Here is a 16369-nt window from a genome sequence, read left to right on the forward strand (position 1 = left end):
TTCCTCATGTTGGAGATTGCATACCAGAAATTAAGATTCAAAATCACTGCAAAGTCATTGCAAAATTGTGAATTCACACATGAAAAGTAATACTTTATATCAACATAGTGTTAGAGTTAATTTGGATTTAAATTATTAGAAAACAAGTAACCTATTAACTATCTATTTATATAAGGTAACTCTACATTGTCTTCTTGAAAATAATATTCTGCATACTCATAGAGCAGGGTCCATATAAAGGGAGAAGTGCAAAAACTCAGAACTCCGTTTTTCTTTTGGACTTGTTTGGTTGATGCAAATGAGACATCTTCAGGGTACTCTAAGTCTGAAATCTAGGCTCTCTAGGCTGGCACCCTGGGATCCCACTGTCACCGGCATGAACAAGATTCCCAAGCTCCTGCCCTTTCTCTTTCTCCCTCCTCCCCCCTCCCCCCCCACACACAGCGTAAATACATCTTCAGTTCACTAATGCACTACTGCTTCCTCACTGTACAACTTGTACCAAGCCAAGACCCTTAAAATTCTCCCGCATAGAACTACCAGTCCTCCCACTTTGTGCTCAAGGCTCTAACTCGCAGTTCTCAGATTACCAACCCAGTTTGGTGGAGTTCAGAAATGATTGGCTGCGCCAGCAAGAGGAGCAGGGGAGCCATCAAATCACAAATCTGGGATTTGCATCACCGTCTCCTCCCTAGTAGCATCTTGGCAACGTCAGTGTATTGTTTTTCACCGAAGGGCCCTGCCTGGCGTTGCTATGGTGATAGGACGCTGCAACTTGCAAAACAGTCAGGATCCAGAAATCGCTCAGGAGATCCCAGCAAAGCTTCTGCTCTGCATTGCCTTCTACCACATCTTCATCCAGAGACTTTCCCCCCTTGACTTCTTCCATGGAAGACACGGCCTCTCTGGAGCAAGAAAAAGAAAATAAACAACAGGAGGAAACAGAGAAGCCATGGGAAAGAAAGATAGCATCTTCTTCCCAAGATTCTGAGCCTGCATCATCTGACCACTGGGAAGTGGAACAGAGGCGGGAAACTGGACCTCCTCACAAGAATAGCCCTCCTAGAAGCCCCCAGTCTAAAGACAGCACATATCTGGATGACCTCAGAACACATGCGTCACCTTCCCATTCCTCTCCTCGGGAACTTTCTCTTATTCCTTCTGCCTTGGCTCTGGCAAAACAGAATCTTGCCATACCATCTCCCTCAGACAGGACCACTAATGAGATTCCTGAAGCTGGGAAACTTCATCCTGATCTGCTGGAACAACCATCTGATAAGAAAGAACCAACTCAATATCACTCAAGCCAACCAGAGGGAAACACCTGTCAATTGCCCCAGCAACCCAAACCTCTCCTGCAGAGAACAAGGAATGTGAGCCATAATGACAAATCAAAAGGGCAGAGATTTGATGTATTTCAGGAGGAAGATTCTAACAGTAATTATGGTCTAGATCAGACTGAGCCAGGAGCCTTCGAAGTGGCCCCCAGCATGCTGGAAACTGCCATTCAGAATGCAAAGGCTTACCTACTAAAGACCAGCAGCAGATCCGGCTTCAATGTGTGAGTCTCCAACAACAACAAAAAAAGATATGGTGTGTCTTTCTGTGTGTATGAGTGTGATTCTGTGGGTGAACAGAAATATATCTGAAAAGATTGCATTAGTAAAAGAGACTAGGGGTGGGCATTGTAGTGTAGTTGGGTTACGCCAAGGCTTGGGACAGCTGAATACCAGAGTGTCAATAGGAGTCCCAGGTCCTTTGCTTCTGATCCATCTTCCTCCTAACGTGCATAGGAAGGCAGTAGATTATGGCCCAAGTGCTTGGGTCTCTACCACCCACATGGGAGGTCCTGATGGAGTTCAGGGGCTCCTGGCTGAAGCCCAGCCCAGCCCCCACTGTTGTGGCCATCTGAGGAGGGAACCAACAGGTGAAAGGTCTCTCCCTCTCTCTCTCACTCTCTCTCTCTCTTTCTCTCCTTCTCTCTTTCTCTCTCTCTTTCTATGTCTCTCTGCCTTTCAAATAAGTAAATAAATCTTGGGACAAAGGGAGAGTTACTGACAACTCTGCCACCCAGTACCCAAAACAAGTCGCTAGTGGGGATTCTTTTGGTTCCTCAAAGTTTCTAGGAACACAGAAATAAAACTTAGTAATTATGGAATCTCAGACTTCAAAGAGATCATAAAGATAATAGAGTTCAAGCATCCCTCCAGGATGCTTGAAAAGAATAATGATCTACCCAGTGGTCTGGGAGTACCCAGGGAGTCTGAGCATTCTGTAACTTGCATGGCTAGATCTTTTTCCATCCAGGCTGGTGCTGGAATGACCAAACATCTCAGTTTACCTGGACTATCCTGATTTGAATACTGAAAGTTGTGTATTCTAAGAAACCCCTCAGGATCTCTGTGAGACCTCAGTGGAAAGAAAGGGCCATCAGAGAAGGATGTACTCTTCTCTGAAGTCAAACTAAAAATGAACCATAATGAAGAAGGAGATGGGAGAGGGAGAGGGGAGTGGAATGGGAGTTGAGGGGGAGAGGTGGGTATGGGAGAAAGAACCACTGTGTTCCTAAAGTTGTATCTATGAAAAAATACATTCATTAAATAAAAACTTTTTTTTAAAAAAAAAAAGAAACCCCTCAATCCTGCACAAACTATGAAATTTAGTCATTATTCAGGCAACTCAGGACATACGACATTTTATACAGATTTCTTTTAAAATGTGGTGACCAATGGTCCAGGTATGTTCTAGCTATCCAACTACAGCTTTACTTTCAAAACTCATGACAATAACGGTTTTTAGAGATTCTTGCTTTCAGGGTTACACAGTCAAGGAGTCAACAGAATTTTAGGGTTAGAAGGGGCTTTAGAAAACATCAAATCAAGTAGTTTGTTTTTTATAATAAGTAGACTGAATCATGGAGAATTTACTTTGCTCAAATCCTGGGCTCCCAGTACTCACTGGCTTGCACCTCTCCCTCTATGACTGTGCTCCAGTGACATGGCCTAGGCAGTACACAAGCTGTTTTCTCTGCCCAGTGAGCTTCTTTCTCAAGTCTTTGCCTGACTGGCTCAGTTTCCATGAAACTCTATTATAACAGCCTGTGCGTCACTCTGATAGCCCTCAGCATTTTTTATGTAGATATATTTACAGACATATTTTATGGTCTGACTCTTTTACTAGACAACAGGCCCTAAGAGCACAGAGACCATTTAGATTTTGTACACTACTAGACATTTAGTGCCTAACACAGTGTTATAAACTCTTTATTGAATAATCATGAATGGATGTATGAATAAATGAAGGACAGCACAGGAGCTACAATCCACACCTCTGATTCTACTTCAGTTATCATCATATCTGCTGATAAGCCTGATAAAACAGTAAATACTAATTGATGCTAACAGAATACACACAATGACAAATGTTTGAAGCTATAACTAGTCCTTAATAAAAATGAGATACAAATTTAAGGTGTAATGAATGAAAAAAACAATATTTGACAAGAGGAGTCACTCACTAAATATGAAATTGGATGATTTAAAATGTTTTATGTGATCTTATTTTAAATTACTATTTACTTAAACTTTAAAAATGTGTTATTTGTGGATTCTACTTGAAGTTCTGATATAAACTTCTTTACATAATGCTTTTGATTAAATAACAAGAATAGATTTATAAACTTTGTTTAAATTGCAAAATAGCTCATGTAAATACCTGTGAGTTCATTAACAATTTAAAACAAAAACAGAAAATTACTGAGCTATTATTGGCTTTGTTCAAATATCTAAACATTATTTTCAAATGCTGTATCTGAGATAATAAATGAAAATATTTTATAATGTACACTGCTATGTTTTAAATATTTTAAAGCCTTCAGTTAAAAACTGCTTAGTACAGGATGACTTTAACTGCATCTCTTCGTGCAGCTCTAATTTGATACCTCTAAAAGCTATTTTTCGTGGCTATTGAAACAATTTTTGACCAACATACAGAATCTGATAATGGTTTTTTACAAAACAAATACAGGAAAGAATTTCTTCTTGCTTCTATATCTTTTTATACCATTCTATCAAAACAATTTATTAATCCTGTATAATAAAAATTGTAATCCTGATTTAAATCTAATAAACATATTCGATATTTGACAAAAAGGCATTTTCATATATGAACTTAAGACATTTATAAAATATCTAGAATGGAAATTTATGAATAACCACATAATATACATTATAAAAATAATGTCAAACATGGCCCCTATTGGAATCAAATCCTTTAATTATAAACTCAACTTATTGCTTGATATTTTCAATCTGAAACCTTCTCCATTAGTTTCAGCACTGAGTTAATATTAAGAAAGCATGAGTGCCAGTGCTTTGTTGTAGCAGGTAAAGCTGCTGCCTGCAGTGCCGGCATCCCATGTGGGCGCCAGTTCGAGTCTCGGCTGCTCTACTTCCAATCCAGCTCTCTGCTATGGCCTGAGAAAGCAGTGAAAGATGGCCCGAGTTATTGGGCCCCTGCACCACATGAGAGACCTGGAAGAAGTTCCTGGCTCCTAGTTTCGGACCAGGGAAGCTCTGGCCATTGCGGCCAGTTGGGGAGTTAACCAGCAGATGGAAGACACCTCTCTCCCTCTCTCTCTGCCTCTTCTTCTCTCTTTGTGTAACTCTCACTTTCCAATAAATAAATAAACCTTTAAAAAAAATGAAAGCATGGTAAAATTTGTAAGAAACTGCCATTCAAAACAATTCTGTTTATTTTTAAGAATAACAATATTTGGAAAAAGTATGATATGTCCGTCAAATATAAATTTTTAACTGTTCTTCACATGTGTTGACCATGTAATCTACATATGTTTTTCTGTTTTCTGTAACATTCCTAATGCCCATTAGATAAATACAGAAACTAAAGGAAAAAAAAAAACCTCAGATCAGTTAATAAAGTAGGTGATTATTAAACATATTTATTCTGTTTCACTTTATTATTTTAGCTATGCTCTTTCTATAGCTAATATGTTGACTTTTTATCATGAAGAGTTGTTGACTCATCAAATTCTTTTTAAGCATTTATTGAGATGATTGTGATTTTGTTCTTCATAATTTATTACATTTATTGATTTACAAATGTTGAGCCATCCCTTGCCTCCCTAGGATAATAAATCACACTTGAATGTAATATATGATCTTTTTGATGTAATGCTGGATTCAGTTTGCTAATATTTTGTTGAGAATTTGTGTGTGTTTGTTCATTAAGGATATCAACCTGTAACTAACTTTCTTTCTTTCTCTTTCTTTCTTCCTTCCTTCCTTCCTTCCTTCCTTCCTTCCTTCCTTCCTTTCTTTCTTTCTCTTTCTTTCTTTCTTCCTTTCTCTCTCTCTCTCTCACTCTCTTTCTTTCTACTTTAAGATTTATTGATTTATTTGAAAGGCAGAGTTACAAAGATAAAGGGAGAGACACAGAGAGATTTTCATCCCCTGGTCCACTCTCCAAATGACTGCAACAGTCCTAGGCTGATTCAGGCTGAAGCCAAGAGCCTGGAATTCCATCCAGGTCTCCCATGTGGGTGGCAAGGGCTCAAACATTTGGGCCATCTTCTATTGCATTACCAGGCACATTAGCAGGGAAGTGGATCAGAAGTGGAGCAGCTAGGACTCAAACTGGCACTCATATGAGATGCCAGCATTGTAGGTAGTAGTTTCACCTGTTATGCCACAATGCTGACCCTCATAGCTTTATTTTTTGTATGTGTCTTTGGTTGTGTTATCAGAGTAATGTCAGCCTCATAAAAAGAGTTTAACAAAAGTCAATCTTATTCAAAATTTTGGACTAGTTTGAGAAGTACTGGAGTTAGTTTCCCTTTAAGTGTTTTGTAGATTTCAGTAGCAAAACCATCAAGTCCCTCGCATTTCTCTGATGGAAAGCTTTTAGTTACTCCTTCAATCTCATTTCTTGTTATTGGTCCATTGATAATTTCTATATCTTGTTCATTTAAGTTTGGTTTGTTGTATATACCAGGAATTTATAGTATTTGAGGAGATGTATAAATACTCTAATTTTGGCCACAGTAGAACTCAATGCAATTGCTGAATATGAAATATATAACGTGTACACGACATCATAGCAGTATGTCAGTGTTTTCAGAATGATTAAAGTGAGGAGCAATGGTTTGGGTGGATGATTTGGGTGGTTAGTCTTTGAGGAAGAAGGGTGTTTTAAGTTTTGTTTTTATTTTTTTCCAGACATAAATGGGACATAACAAGCAAAGGCTTTCATGTGGGACTTTAAAAATTTATTAAAGTAATTTATTAGATTTACTTCTCTGGGATAGGAAATGTAATTAAATAGATAGAATTATTAGAAATGAAGTTTGTTGAGATAAAATACATACCCGCCAGAGAGGCAATTTATGCATTTTCACATTGAATAGAATAATTTGTTTTCAACATGAGAGCACCTTGACTTCTTAAAAGTAAATTCACATTCTAAATTTGGTTTTTGAAACTGCAATATGAAACCTTGTAGGTCTAAAAAAGAAAACTGAACTAAATAACTGGGCTAAAAAATAAAATGGAAAGGAAAAGAATAGATCTTAAGACAAAACCAACAGTTTAGAAGTCAAGTTGATTTTAGTAAGGGCAAGGGGAGATGAATGGAAAAGAGAATAAGGTTAAAGGATGAGAATTTAACAATAATTAATTTTAAACATATACCCAAGAGATTTCAGCTTTAGATATAAAATGTAAAAATATATCTGATTTGGAATGTTTCCTGTTGCTGTATATTTTTTCTTTAATAACTTAAACATTTACATAATATTAGAGACATTTCCTAAGGAAATGGCATGGTAGAAACCACCGTAAGCGTTTACACACTGAAAATCTCTGAAGACTTCAAGTTGTTGAAGTTCACTAAAATTCAACGAACTGAGTCCGGATGAAATGTTTTTTATAAGCTCTCGCCAAGTATGTGATTTGAAATGTTCTCTATTTGGGTAGATATGATCATCTTTCTAATGTGCTGACCAAGATATTAGATGAGCGTCCTGAAGATGCTGTTGACATCATTGAAAACATAAGCCAAGATGTGAAAATGGAACATTTTAATAAAAAATTAGACACACTCCAAAATGAGAATGAAATGCTTCCAACATATGAAATAGCAGAAAAACAAAAGGTTCTTTTTCTCCAAGGACATTTGGAAGGAGCTGATCAAGAACTAGAGGAGGAGGAAATAGTGAGTCACTACTATAAATTTTAATTGTTAGATTAAAATTGTTAGATGTTGGGATAAGTAAATGTGGCCTTACATTCATACCAACTATCTTTCAGAGCTCCCTAAATAGTATGTGCATCTTATATTTCTTAAATCTCTTCAGGGTCCCTCCAATAAACCTCATTTCACACCACTCAACTTTTTGCTTAGTATTTTATTTTTTTCACGTTACGTGTCAGCACCTTACAGGCCTTAGAAGTTTGTTCTGGCCAGCGCCGCGGCTCACTAGGCTAATCTTCCGCCTTGCAGCGCCGGCACACCGGGTTCTAGTCCCGGTCAGGGCGTAGGATTCTGTCCCGCTTGCCCCTCTTCCAGGCCAGCTCTCTGCTATGGCCCGGGAGTGCAGTGGAGGATGGCCCAAGTCCTTGGGCCCTGCACCCCATGGGAGACCAGAAGCACCTGGCTCCTGCCTTCGGATCAGCGCAGTGCGTCGGCTGCAGCGCGCCGGCTGCGGCGGCCATTGGAGGATGAACTTTTCTATCTGTCTCTCTCACTGTCCACTCTGCCTGTCAAAAAAAAAAAAAAGAAGTTTGTTCTGTCTATCCTTGATTTCAGGGAAAATGGCTTCTTCATTTTTACATTTTCCAAGGTAATTGGTGAAGATCTGAATGTGTAACTATTTCTTATTAAATATTTGTTCAACAATGAATAAATATCAAATAATTTTAAATTAGATTTTAAATCTATTCATCCATTTTCCCTTCAATTTATTAGAAAATGTAGAAGTATCTACAATGTTACTTGTATTCTCTACTAATGCAACCCCTTATATAATTTCTTTTTTTTTTTTTTTTTTAATTCTCAGCATGTTTTTGGTAATTTATTCACAGTTCAGGCTTAGAGACACTGGTCTTAACAACACATGAGGACAAAATGACCAAGTGGCTCAGAAAACTAAACATTCATTTCAAAGAACCAAAACTGAAACAGAGCAAGGATGATTCTAACATTTCCACCTCACAAACAAATACCAAAAGGTGTTTTTTTTTTTTTTGACAGGCGGAGTGGACAGAGAGAAAGATCTTCCTTTGCCGTTGGTTCACCCTCCAGTGGCCGCTGCGGCCAGCCCGCTACAGCTGGCGCACCGCGCTGATCCGAAGGCAGGAGCCAGGTGCTTCTGGTCTCCCATGGGGTGCAGGGCCCAAGCACTTGGGCCATCCTCCACTGCACTCCCAGGCCATAGCAGAGAGCTGGCCTGGAAGAGGGGCAAGCGGGACAGAATCCAGCGCCCCGACCGGGACTAGAACCCGGTGTGCCGGCGCTGCAAGGCGGAAGATTAGCCTAGTGAGCCGCGGCGCCGGCCTGTTTCTTTAAGCAAAAACACTTTCAAGAACAGAACATTCAAGCAGCTAACAGGATCATTTCTATATTCATTCTGAAAACTAATACAGTAAGAAAGGTAATCTGAGAATGTCCTAAGATGTTCTCATTAGCCACTATTTATAGTCTATTACATAACATTTTGATATCAAGCTGGTATAATTTTACAGTCTTGCTAGTTAACTGATTCTTATTTTAACCCTGGATATCACTGGTTTGAAGCAAATGTTTTCAGTCTGACTGGGGGTCACTGCCACAGATTTGGAGATATGTTTGAATTCATCAGCCTAGGAAGATATTGAAATATTAACGATCTCTAAATATAGTAGGGAAAATCTTATTCATGTGTTACAATTTCTATACTTGAGACTCTAATAGTAAAAACAAAGTAATCTGAATTCTGTTTCCATGGGTAAAACATTCTGATCAGTATTCTTGTACACAAAATTTACTAAATGTGTGGATATCATGAAACTAAAATACCTTCACCATTCCCTTATATAATTTCATGGTATTATGTATCATGTCAATGATACATAATACAAAAGGAGGAATAAAAATACTTATTTTAATCTTGATTTACATCTTATTTTAGGATGTAAAAGAGTCAAACATTTTTTATAAAACAGAGGTGTCAAACTTTGATTACTGAAATAGTTATCAAATTCTAGCTATTAAATTATATTGAGTATAAGACCCAATGGTAAAAGCTAAATTTATTGAAACTACATTTATTGAAAGTAAACTGAAATTCGGGAATTATAATTTGATCTAAATGCTGAAAGAAATGGCAAAAAAGTGATGAGATAGAAAGTAAGTAATGAGATGTATACAAAACAAGGGAGAAGCAAGTATTCCCTTTGTAAGAAAAACATTTAATTGCAGCATTTGTTTTCACAGGTAGAAAACTCTCTTCCAAATATAATGGAGTCAGCTTTTTATTTTGAACAAGCTGGAATTGGTTTGGGCACTGATGAGACTTACCGCATATTTCTTGCTCTCAAGCAACTCACTGACACCCACCCAATCCAAAGATGCCGTTTCTGGGGGAAAATCTTGGGTGTAGAAATGAATTATATTGTAGCTGAAGTGGAACTTCGTGAGGGGGAAGATGAAGAGGAGGTGGAAGAGGAAGATATGGCTGAAGAGAGGGACAACAGAGAAAGCGAACCTGATGAAGATGAGGAGGACGAATTACCAAAGTCTTTTTACAAGGCCCCACCAGTCATACCAAAAGAAGAAAGTAGAACAGGAGCCAATAAATATGTCTATTTTGTTTGCAATGAACCAGGAAGACCATGGGTGAAGTTACCATCAGTTACACCTGCGCAAATTGTTGTTGCAAGAAAAATTAAGAAATTTTTCACTGGGCGATTGGATGCTCCTATCATAAGCTACCCACCCTTCCCAGGAAATGAGAGCAATTACTTACGAGCACAAATTGCCCGAATTTCAGCAGGGACTCACGTCAGCCCTCTAGGATTCTACCAATTTAGTGAAGAGGAAGGAGAGGAAGAGGAAGAGCTGGAAGGTGGGCGAGACAGCTTTGAGGAAAACCCTGACTTTGAAGGCATCCAAGTGACTGATCTAGTGGAATCTCTATCCAATTGGGTTCACCATGTACAGCATATTCTCCCTCAGGTAGGGGCTTTGCATTTCTCGATCTCTTATCCAGTCAGCAAATATTTATTATTAAATTGTCCCTACAATGCACAAAGATATATAAAAGACAGGCCTTCAGATTCTAGACAGAGAGAGATAATTAAAGACAAAGTAAAACCACAGAGTATTGTATATATTGCCAAATGCCAAGGATAGTCAAACATAGTTTAAATTTTCAAATGGTAAATAAAATAATAGGTTTATGGACTATTTGATAGCTGATACATAGATCTAGATGAATGCATATTCTGAAATTTTTCTGTTTTGAATATATACTGAAAATAGCTGTATTAATTTTAAATATTTATGTATTTATAAATTTTTATATATATTTAATTTTATAAATATATGTAGATGCATTAATTATAAAGACAATTATTATATCTCTATAACACAAGGAACATTTTTGCAATAAATGATTATAATAAACCATATAATAAAAACAATAAAGAATTATAAAAAAGGCAAACAGTCCTATTTAGCAGCTATGTAGCACCTATTGTGCCAATTACTATTATCCGTATATAGTAAATATATATCCTCATATGCAGTACTATGTATATCCATATATCTACAACCTTGTAAAAAAGTTTTATTTTCCTTGTTTTATAGATGAAGAAAATTGAGGAGGGAACTTTAGGCCACATGAAAAAGGAAATATATCTCAGTAAGAGTCATTTGTGTGGCTGTGTAGACCCATAATCCATCTGCCTAACCACTCTATTGCTCAATCTGCAAGGAGAAAATCATTGTTTTACTTTCATCTAAATAAGAGATACTCTTAGATATCTCTAGGTAGGAACTAAATAGACAGTCATGGACTTAAAACCTCCACAAGTTACCTTTTTACTTAATTTTAAATTTTGTTGTTGTCTTTGCCATCATCATCATCATCATGGCTTTACGTGTTTCATCTATTTATTACAAACCAGTAAAATACATTTAACCATTTCTAGTAAGGTTTTGTGCATTTTAAAACATAGTGAGACTTCAAGTTCTGTAGCTTCAAAAATTGGCAAATTCTTAAAATAAATAGTAACACAACATTTTGCTTGAAATAACCTGGATCAAATAGTACTTGGTAAATATATGTTGAATTAATGAAGATTGGTTAAGTTCCCACACAATGAAATTTCGTCCAGATAACTGCTTCAATCCAAATTAACATTCCGAGTTTTTTTTTTTTTTTTTTTTTTTTTTTTTTTTTTTTTTTGACAGGCAGAGTGGACAGTGAGAGAGAGAGAGAGACAGAGAGAAAGGTCTTCCTTTTTCCGTTGGTTCACCCTCCAATGGCCGCCGTGGCCAGTGCACTGCGCTGATCCGAAGGCAGGAGCCAGGTGCTTCTCCTGGTCTCCCATGGGGTGCAGGGCCCAAGCACTTGGGCCATCCTCCACTGCACTCCCTGGCCACAGCAGAGAGCTGGCCTGGAAGAGGGGCAAGCGGGACAGAATCCAGCGCCCCGACCGGGACTAGAACCTGGTGTGCCGGCGCCGCTAGGTGGAGGATTAGTAGCCTGTTGAGCCACGGCGCAAGCCCTGAGATTTTTAAAGTCCTTGTGAGATTTTTAAATGTTGCACCATTCATTCCCAGGGTCGCTGTAATTGGTTCAATCCTATACAAAAGAATGAGGAGGAAGAGGAAGAAGATGAAGGAAAAGAAGAAGAAAAAGGAGAAGAGTCTGATTATATAGAACAAGAAGTGGGACCTCCTCTTTTGACACCAATCTCTGAAGATACAGGTAATTTTACATAACTTTGGACATACACATATACTATGTAACATCCTATGTGCATTATATGGTAAAAACATGGGAGTTAGGGACCTCTAGGGCTGGGTTTTGATGAAGTAATTAAGATGCTTGGAACCCTGGCATCCATACTGGAGTCCCTGGGTTCAAGTTTCAGCTTTGCTTCTGATCTAGCTTCCTATGTTCACCCTGGGGAGCAGTAGTGATCGCTCAAGTACTTGGGTCCCTGACTCTCAAGAGGGGAGTCCCAGATTGAGTTCCAGGCTCCTGACTTTGGCATGGTCTAGACCCAGCAATGTGGCCATTTGGGGAGTGAACCACTGAATGGAAAGTCTCTCTCTCTCTCTCTCTCTCTCTCTCTCTCTCCCTCCCTCCCTCCCTCCATCTCTGTTGCTCTTTCTTTCAAATAGATGAAATAATATTTTTTAAATTCTGAAAAGACATATCTTAAAAGTGAATAGGAGCCACAGTTTCATCTCAATTCCCCTTCATGTGTTCTGGCATGGTGATGGTGGGCAATAAAAAATGTGGTTAGCCATCATAGCATTATCTGACAGAGGCTGAAGAACAATACAGGGAGATAATATGGTTATTACTGTTACTGCAAATGCTGATGATTATCTTGCACATTATTTGTATCTTGAATTGTGCAGCTCACATGGCATAGTGATAGTTAAAAATCATGAGATAGTGTTTTGCTTTTTGTTAAACCTAGTCTTGCCCCCATATTTTTCTCTTCCTAGTCTGTTTTAGAGGGAAAATTGTGCCCGTAACTTTCGATCTCTTGAATGACTTGACCTTTATCTATTTGATTTGAATATTACATCCCCTACATCAAAAGCCTCTTTTTCCCTTAATAAAACTTTTCTCTATTGCAGAAATGGATACTCGTATATTTCATGGTGTAAACATTGATAAAATACTCTTCTGCCTTTATGCTAAGCTGCCATTTTAACTTTCCTTTCTCTAAAAACAATTATTTGAGAGGCAGAGATTTCCCATCCTCTTGATTCACTCTCAAAATGCCTGCAGCAGCCAGGACTGGCCAGGCTGAAGCCATGTGGGTAGCAGGAACCCAGGTACTTGTGCTATCATCTGCTGCTTCCCAAGGACAGCAGCAGCAGGTGGCTTTAGTCAGGAGCCAGAGCTAGGACTGAAACTAACATTCTGATGTGGGATGGGAGTGTGTAAATCGCTAGGCTAAATATATTCTCCATCTTTTCTTTCTGTATCAAATATGTGTTTATTAAAAGGTTTTTTGTTACATAGTGAATTAGTGTCTATTTAGGATTTGCACTTTTGAATTTCTCTTTGATTTCCAGAGATTCAAACTATACCTCCTTGGACTACACGGCTGTCCTCAAATCTCATCCCACAATATGCTATTGCAGTCCTTCGATCCAACATTTGGCCTGGAGCTTATGCTTTTTCCAATGGCAAGTAAGTATTTGACCACTAATAAAGCAATTATATTGACTATTCAAGCTCCAGAAATTCTAAGCTATCACCAGACTTTTAAGCTATTATTATAATTGACCTTTGGCATATTGGGTATGTGTGGCTTAAGATTTCTTAAAACATCTATTATACAGTAAAGTACCAAATTCAGGACATTAGAGTAATTCAGACTTCACCTCATAATTTCTTAATTACCCAAGTAACCGGGATAAATATGGCTTTTCATCTATAATTATTTGTGCAATTGGTTTATTTACTTACTTGGTAGATTAATGGAAGCAATTCTAAGAAGTGTTTAAATTGGTTTAAATCTTAACCACTTTTGTTGGACATCTTGATAAAAGACAATTTACAATATGGCCTCTTTGAGCTATCACTTTGAAGGGAATGAAGATCAAGAGCATACTACATCCTTTTATTCCTCCCCTAGAACATATATTTTCTTTGTCTTCTGCTCCCATTTCTTTCCTAATAACCCAGTGTCAGAAGCTCAACTGAGCTGGAGACAGCTGGCCTGCCGGGTGTCAGAGTAGCCATTAAAGCAACTACAAGCCAAAAATGCATTATCCTCCAATCATTTCCAATGATTGTTTATGCAAGAAAAAGCACCAACTTTGCCCCATTCCATTCTCCCCCATGGAATGGGCCACCAGAAGGTCAGGTCAACCAGCACAGGTGTAGGTGTCACTGATGTGAGGCTCATGGAGTTTAAAAGACCTGGAGGCAGGGGAAGGTAGGACTAGAAGCTGAAAGTACTTGAGTCTGTGGGGAAGAGATGCCTGAAGGCCTCTGCTGAAGCATCAGGTGAAGAGATGCAGAAATGAAGCATCTGGGCTAAGAATGCAAATAGACAAAGAGCCTGACTAGCCAAAGTCCTTGACAGAAACTCCCCTTAGAGATCTTGGAAATGGCAATCCATTGACTTCATCAATGGTGTGGGAAAGGCAGGATTCCCTGGGGAGACCTGCCAGGCCAAGCTTATGGTAAGGCTGAAAACTAACAAAGTTTTTTTTTTTTTTTTTAATTTTTTAAGATTTATTTATTTAAGAGGCAGAGTTAGAGAGAGAGGGAGAGACAGAGAGAGAGCTCTTCCATCTGTTGGTTCACTCCCAAAATGGCCACAACAGCTGGAGTTGGGCTGATCCAAAGCCAGAAACCAGGAGCTTCTTCTAAGTCTCTGATGTGGGTGTAGGGGCCCAGGCACATGGGCCATCTTCTACTGCATTCCCGGGCCACAGCAGAGAGCTGGATTGGAAGTAGAGCAGCCAGGACTGAAACTGGCACCCATATGGGATGCCAGCATTGCAGGCAGAGGCTTAGCCTACTACTCCTTGGCACTAGAGTCTAACACATAGGTTTTTAACCACAAGCCCAACTCCTCACCCAGGAAATGACTGTTGCACTAGTAACGTCTTAAATCTTTCTAACTGTGGAAAGTACTAACTTTTTTCCCCCTTAGAAATGGTTAAATGGTCAAAGCCTTAACTTGTGTTCTAGGTGTAGGGTACATTTTGAAGGGGTTTGACCTTCCTGTTTTCTCAGTGTAAGCAGTTTGAATCAAAATAATTTCCATGGTAGAAGAATCTCTGAGGGACAGGCAGATTGTTAGCCTAGCAGTTAATACACTGAGAATCCCATGTACCACATTAGAGTACCTCAGTTCCGATTCTTGGCTCTGGTTCCAGCTTCCAGCTAATACAGTTCCTGGGAGGCAGGGGAGATGACCACTCACTGAGACACTTGGCTTTCACTCTGGATTGCAGGGATCTCAGGAATGAACTAACAGATGGGAGCTCGTTCTCTGGCTCTATTTCTTTGCTTTCAAATAAACAATTAAATAATTGAGGAATATTTCAAATCCACATTTTAAATGTATTGTTTTAAATTATGGTGTTATAATATCATAAGCACTTTATAATTACAGAAGGGTCAATATTTCTCACTGAAAATTAAATGATTTTTTTTTTCTTATAGGAAATTTGAAAATCTCTACATAGGCTGGGGCCATAAGTATAGTGTAGACAATTATACACCTCCAGTTCCACCACCAGTTTATCTAGAGTACCCCAGTGGCCCAGAAATTACGGAAATGGATGATCCCAGTGTGGAACAGGAGCAGGCTTTCAAAGCTGCACAAGAAGCAGCTGCACTTGCATCTGAAGAGAATGAAGAAACTGAGGAAGATGAAGATGAGGAAGATGACTATGACTAAGAATAGAACTAGCCTGACTGCATCCTGTGTGGGTTCTTGCTAATTTTCTCACAGTCTAATAGGCACTTCCTTTTTTGTTACTGCCATGTCAGTACCCCAGACATTATGGGCACCAGTTCCTGTCCTGGCTGCTCCACTTCTGATCCAGCTCCCCCTAGTGGCCTGGGAAAAGCAGTAGAAAATGGCCTAAGTGTTTGGGCCCCAGCACCCATGTGGGAGACCCAGATGAAGCTCCTGCCTGCTGGCTTCGGCCTGGCACAGCCCTGGCCATTGTGGCCAGTTGGGGAGTGAGCCAGAAGATGAAAGACACACCTCTCTCTGTCTCTGTAACCTGATTTTCAAATAAATAAATCTTAAAAAGGATAAAAGACCCAGAGAAGGGGGTGGGGGGAAGAAATGCCCTCTCCAGCATCTGAATTTTGGACATTCTACTCCAGCTACTTATCACAATGTTCCTGCTATAAGTCAGACCACCTTCTAGACTCCAGAACTGCCTTGGTTCAAGCCCAGTTCTCTAGTTATCTAGTTACCCACAGGTTCTGAGAACTTCCGATAATATTTTAATGAACTCCCTTCTTACATTGGCCCAAGTATAACTGCTGCTTGCAACAATACACAGCATTGCCAATTAAAATCTAGATTCCTTCCTGCAGGACACATTAAACACAAGAGACTAAATCACGGCTGCATGGTTAGTATCC

General features: G+C 39.0%; 1 protein-coding gene across 2 annotated transcripts; it reads left to right on the forward strand.

Moving 5' to 3' along the window:
• Nucleotides 1–887: 887 nt before the first annotated feature.
• RSPH4A (radial spoke head component 4A) lies at nucleotides 888–15668 on the forward strand. 2 transcript variants are annotated; one of them, XM_062187678.1, is made up of 6 exons: nucleotides 888–1561; nucleotides 6993–7230; nucleotides 9490–10230; nucleotides 11842–11989; nucleotides 13321–13438; nucleotides 15431–15668. In XM_062187678.1, the coding sequence occupies exons 1-6, from the start codon at nucleotides 888–890 to the stop codon at nucleotides 15666–15668; spliced, it is 2157 nt and encodes a 718-aa protein (XP_062043662.1). The 2 variants fall into 2 exon arrangements, with proteins under 2 accessions (XP_062043662.1, XP_062043663.1); XM_062187679.1 differs by lacking the exon at nucleotides 11842–11989 and having other exon boundaries at nucleotides 15431–15453.
• Nucleotides 15669–16369: the final 701 nt, after the last annotated feature.

This window comes from Lepus europaeus, chromosome 3, assembly GCF_033115175.1.
Source record: "Lepus europaeus isolate LE1 chromosome 3, mLepTim1.pri, whole genome shotgun sequence".
In the NCBI taxonomy this organism is placed as follows: Eukaryota; Metazoa; Chordata; class Mammalia; order Lagomorpha; family Leporidae; genus Lepus; species Lepus europaeus.

What these genes read in the sequence shown, in the direction of transcription:
- RSPH4A (XM_062187678.1), top strand. Translation starts at nt 888, where the DNA reads ATGGAAGACACGGCCTCTCTGGAGCAAGAAAAAGAAAATAAACAACAG. An exon ending in AGCAGATCCGGCTTCAATGT is followed by an intron (nt 1,562 to 6,992) that starts GTGAGTCTCCAA and finishes CTATTTGGGTAG; the next exon opens with ATATGATCATCTTTCTAATG. An exon ending in TACAGCATATTCTCCCTCAG is followed by an intron (nt 10,231 to 11,841) that starts GTAGGGGCTTTG and finishes ATTCATTCCCAG; the next exon opens with GGTCGCTGTAATTGGTTCAA.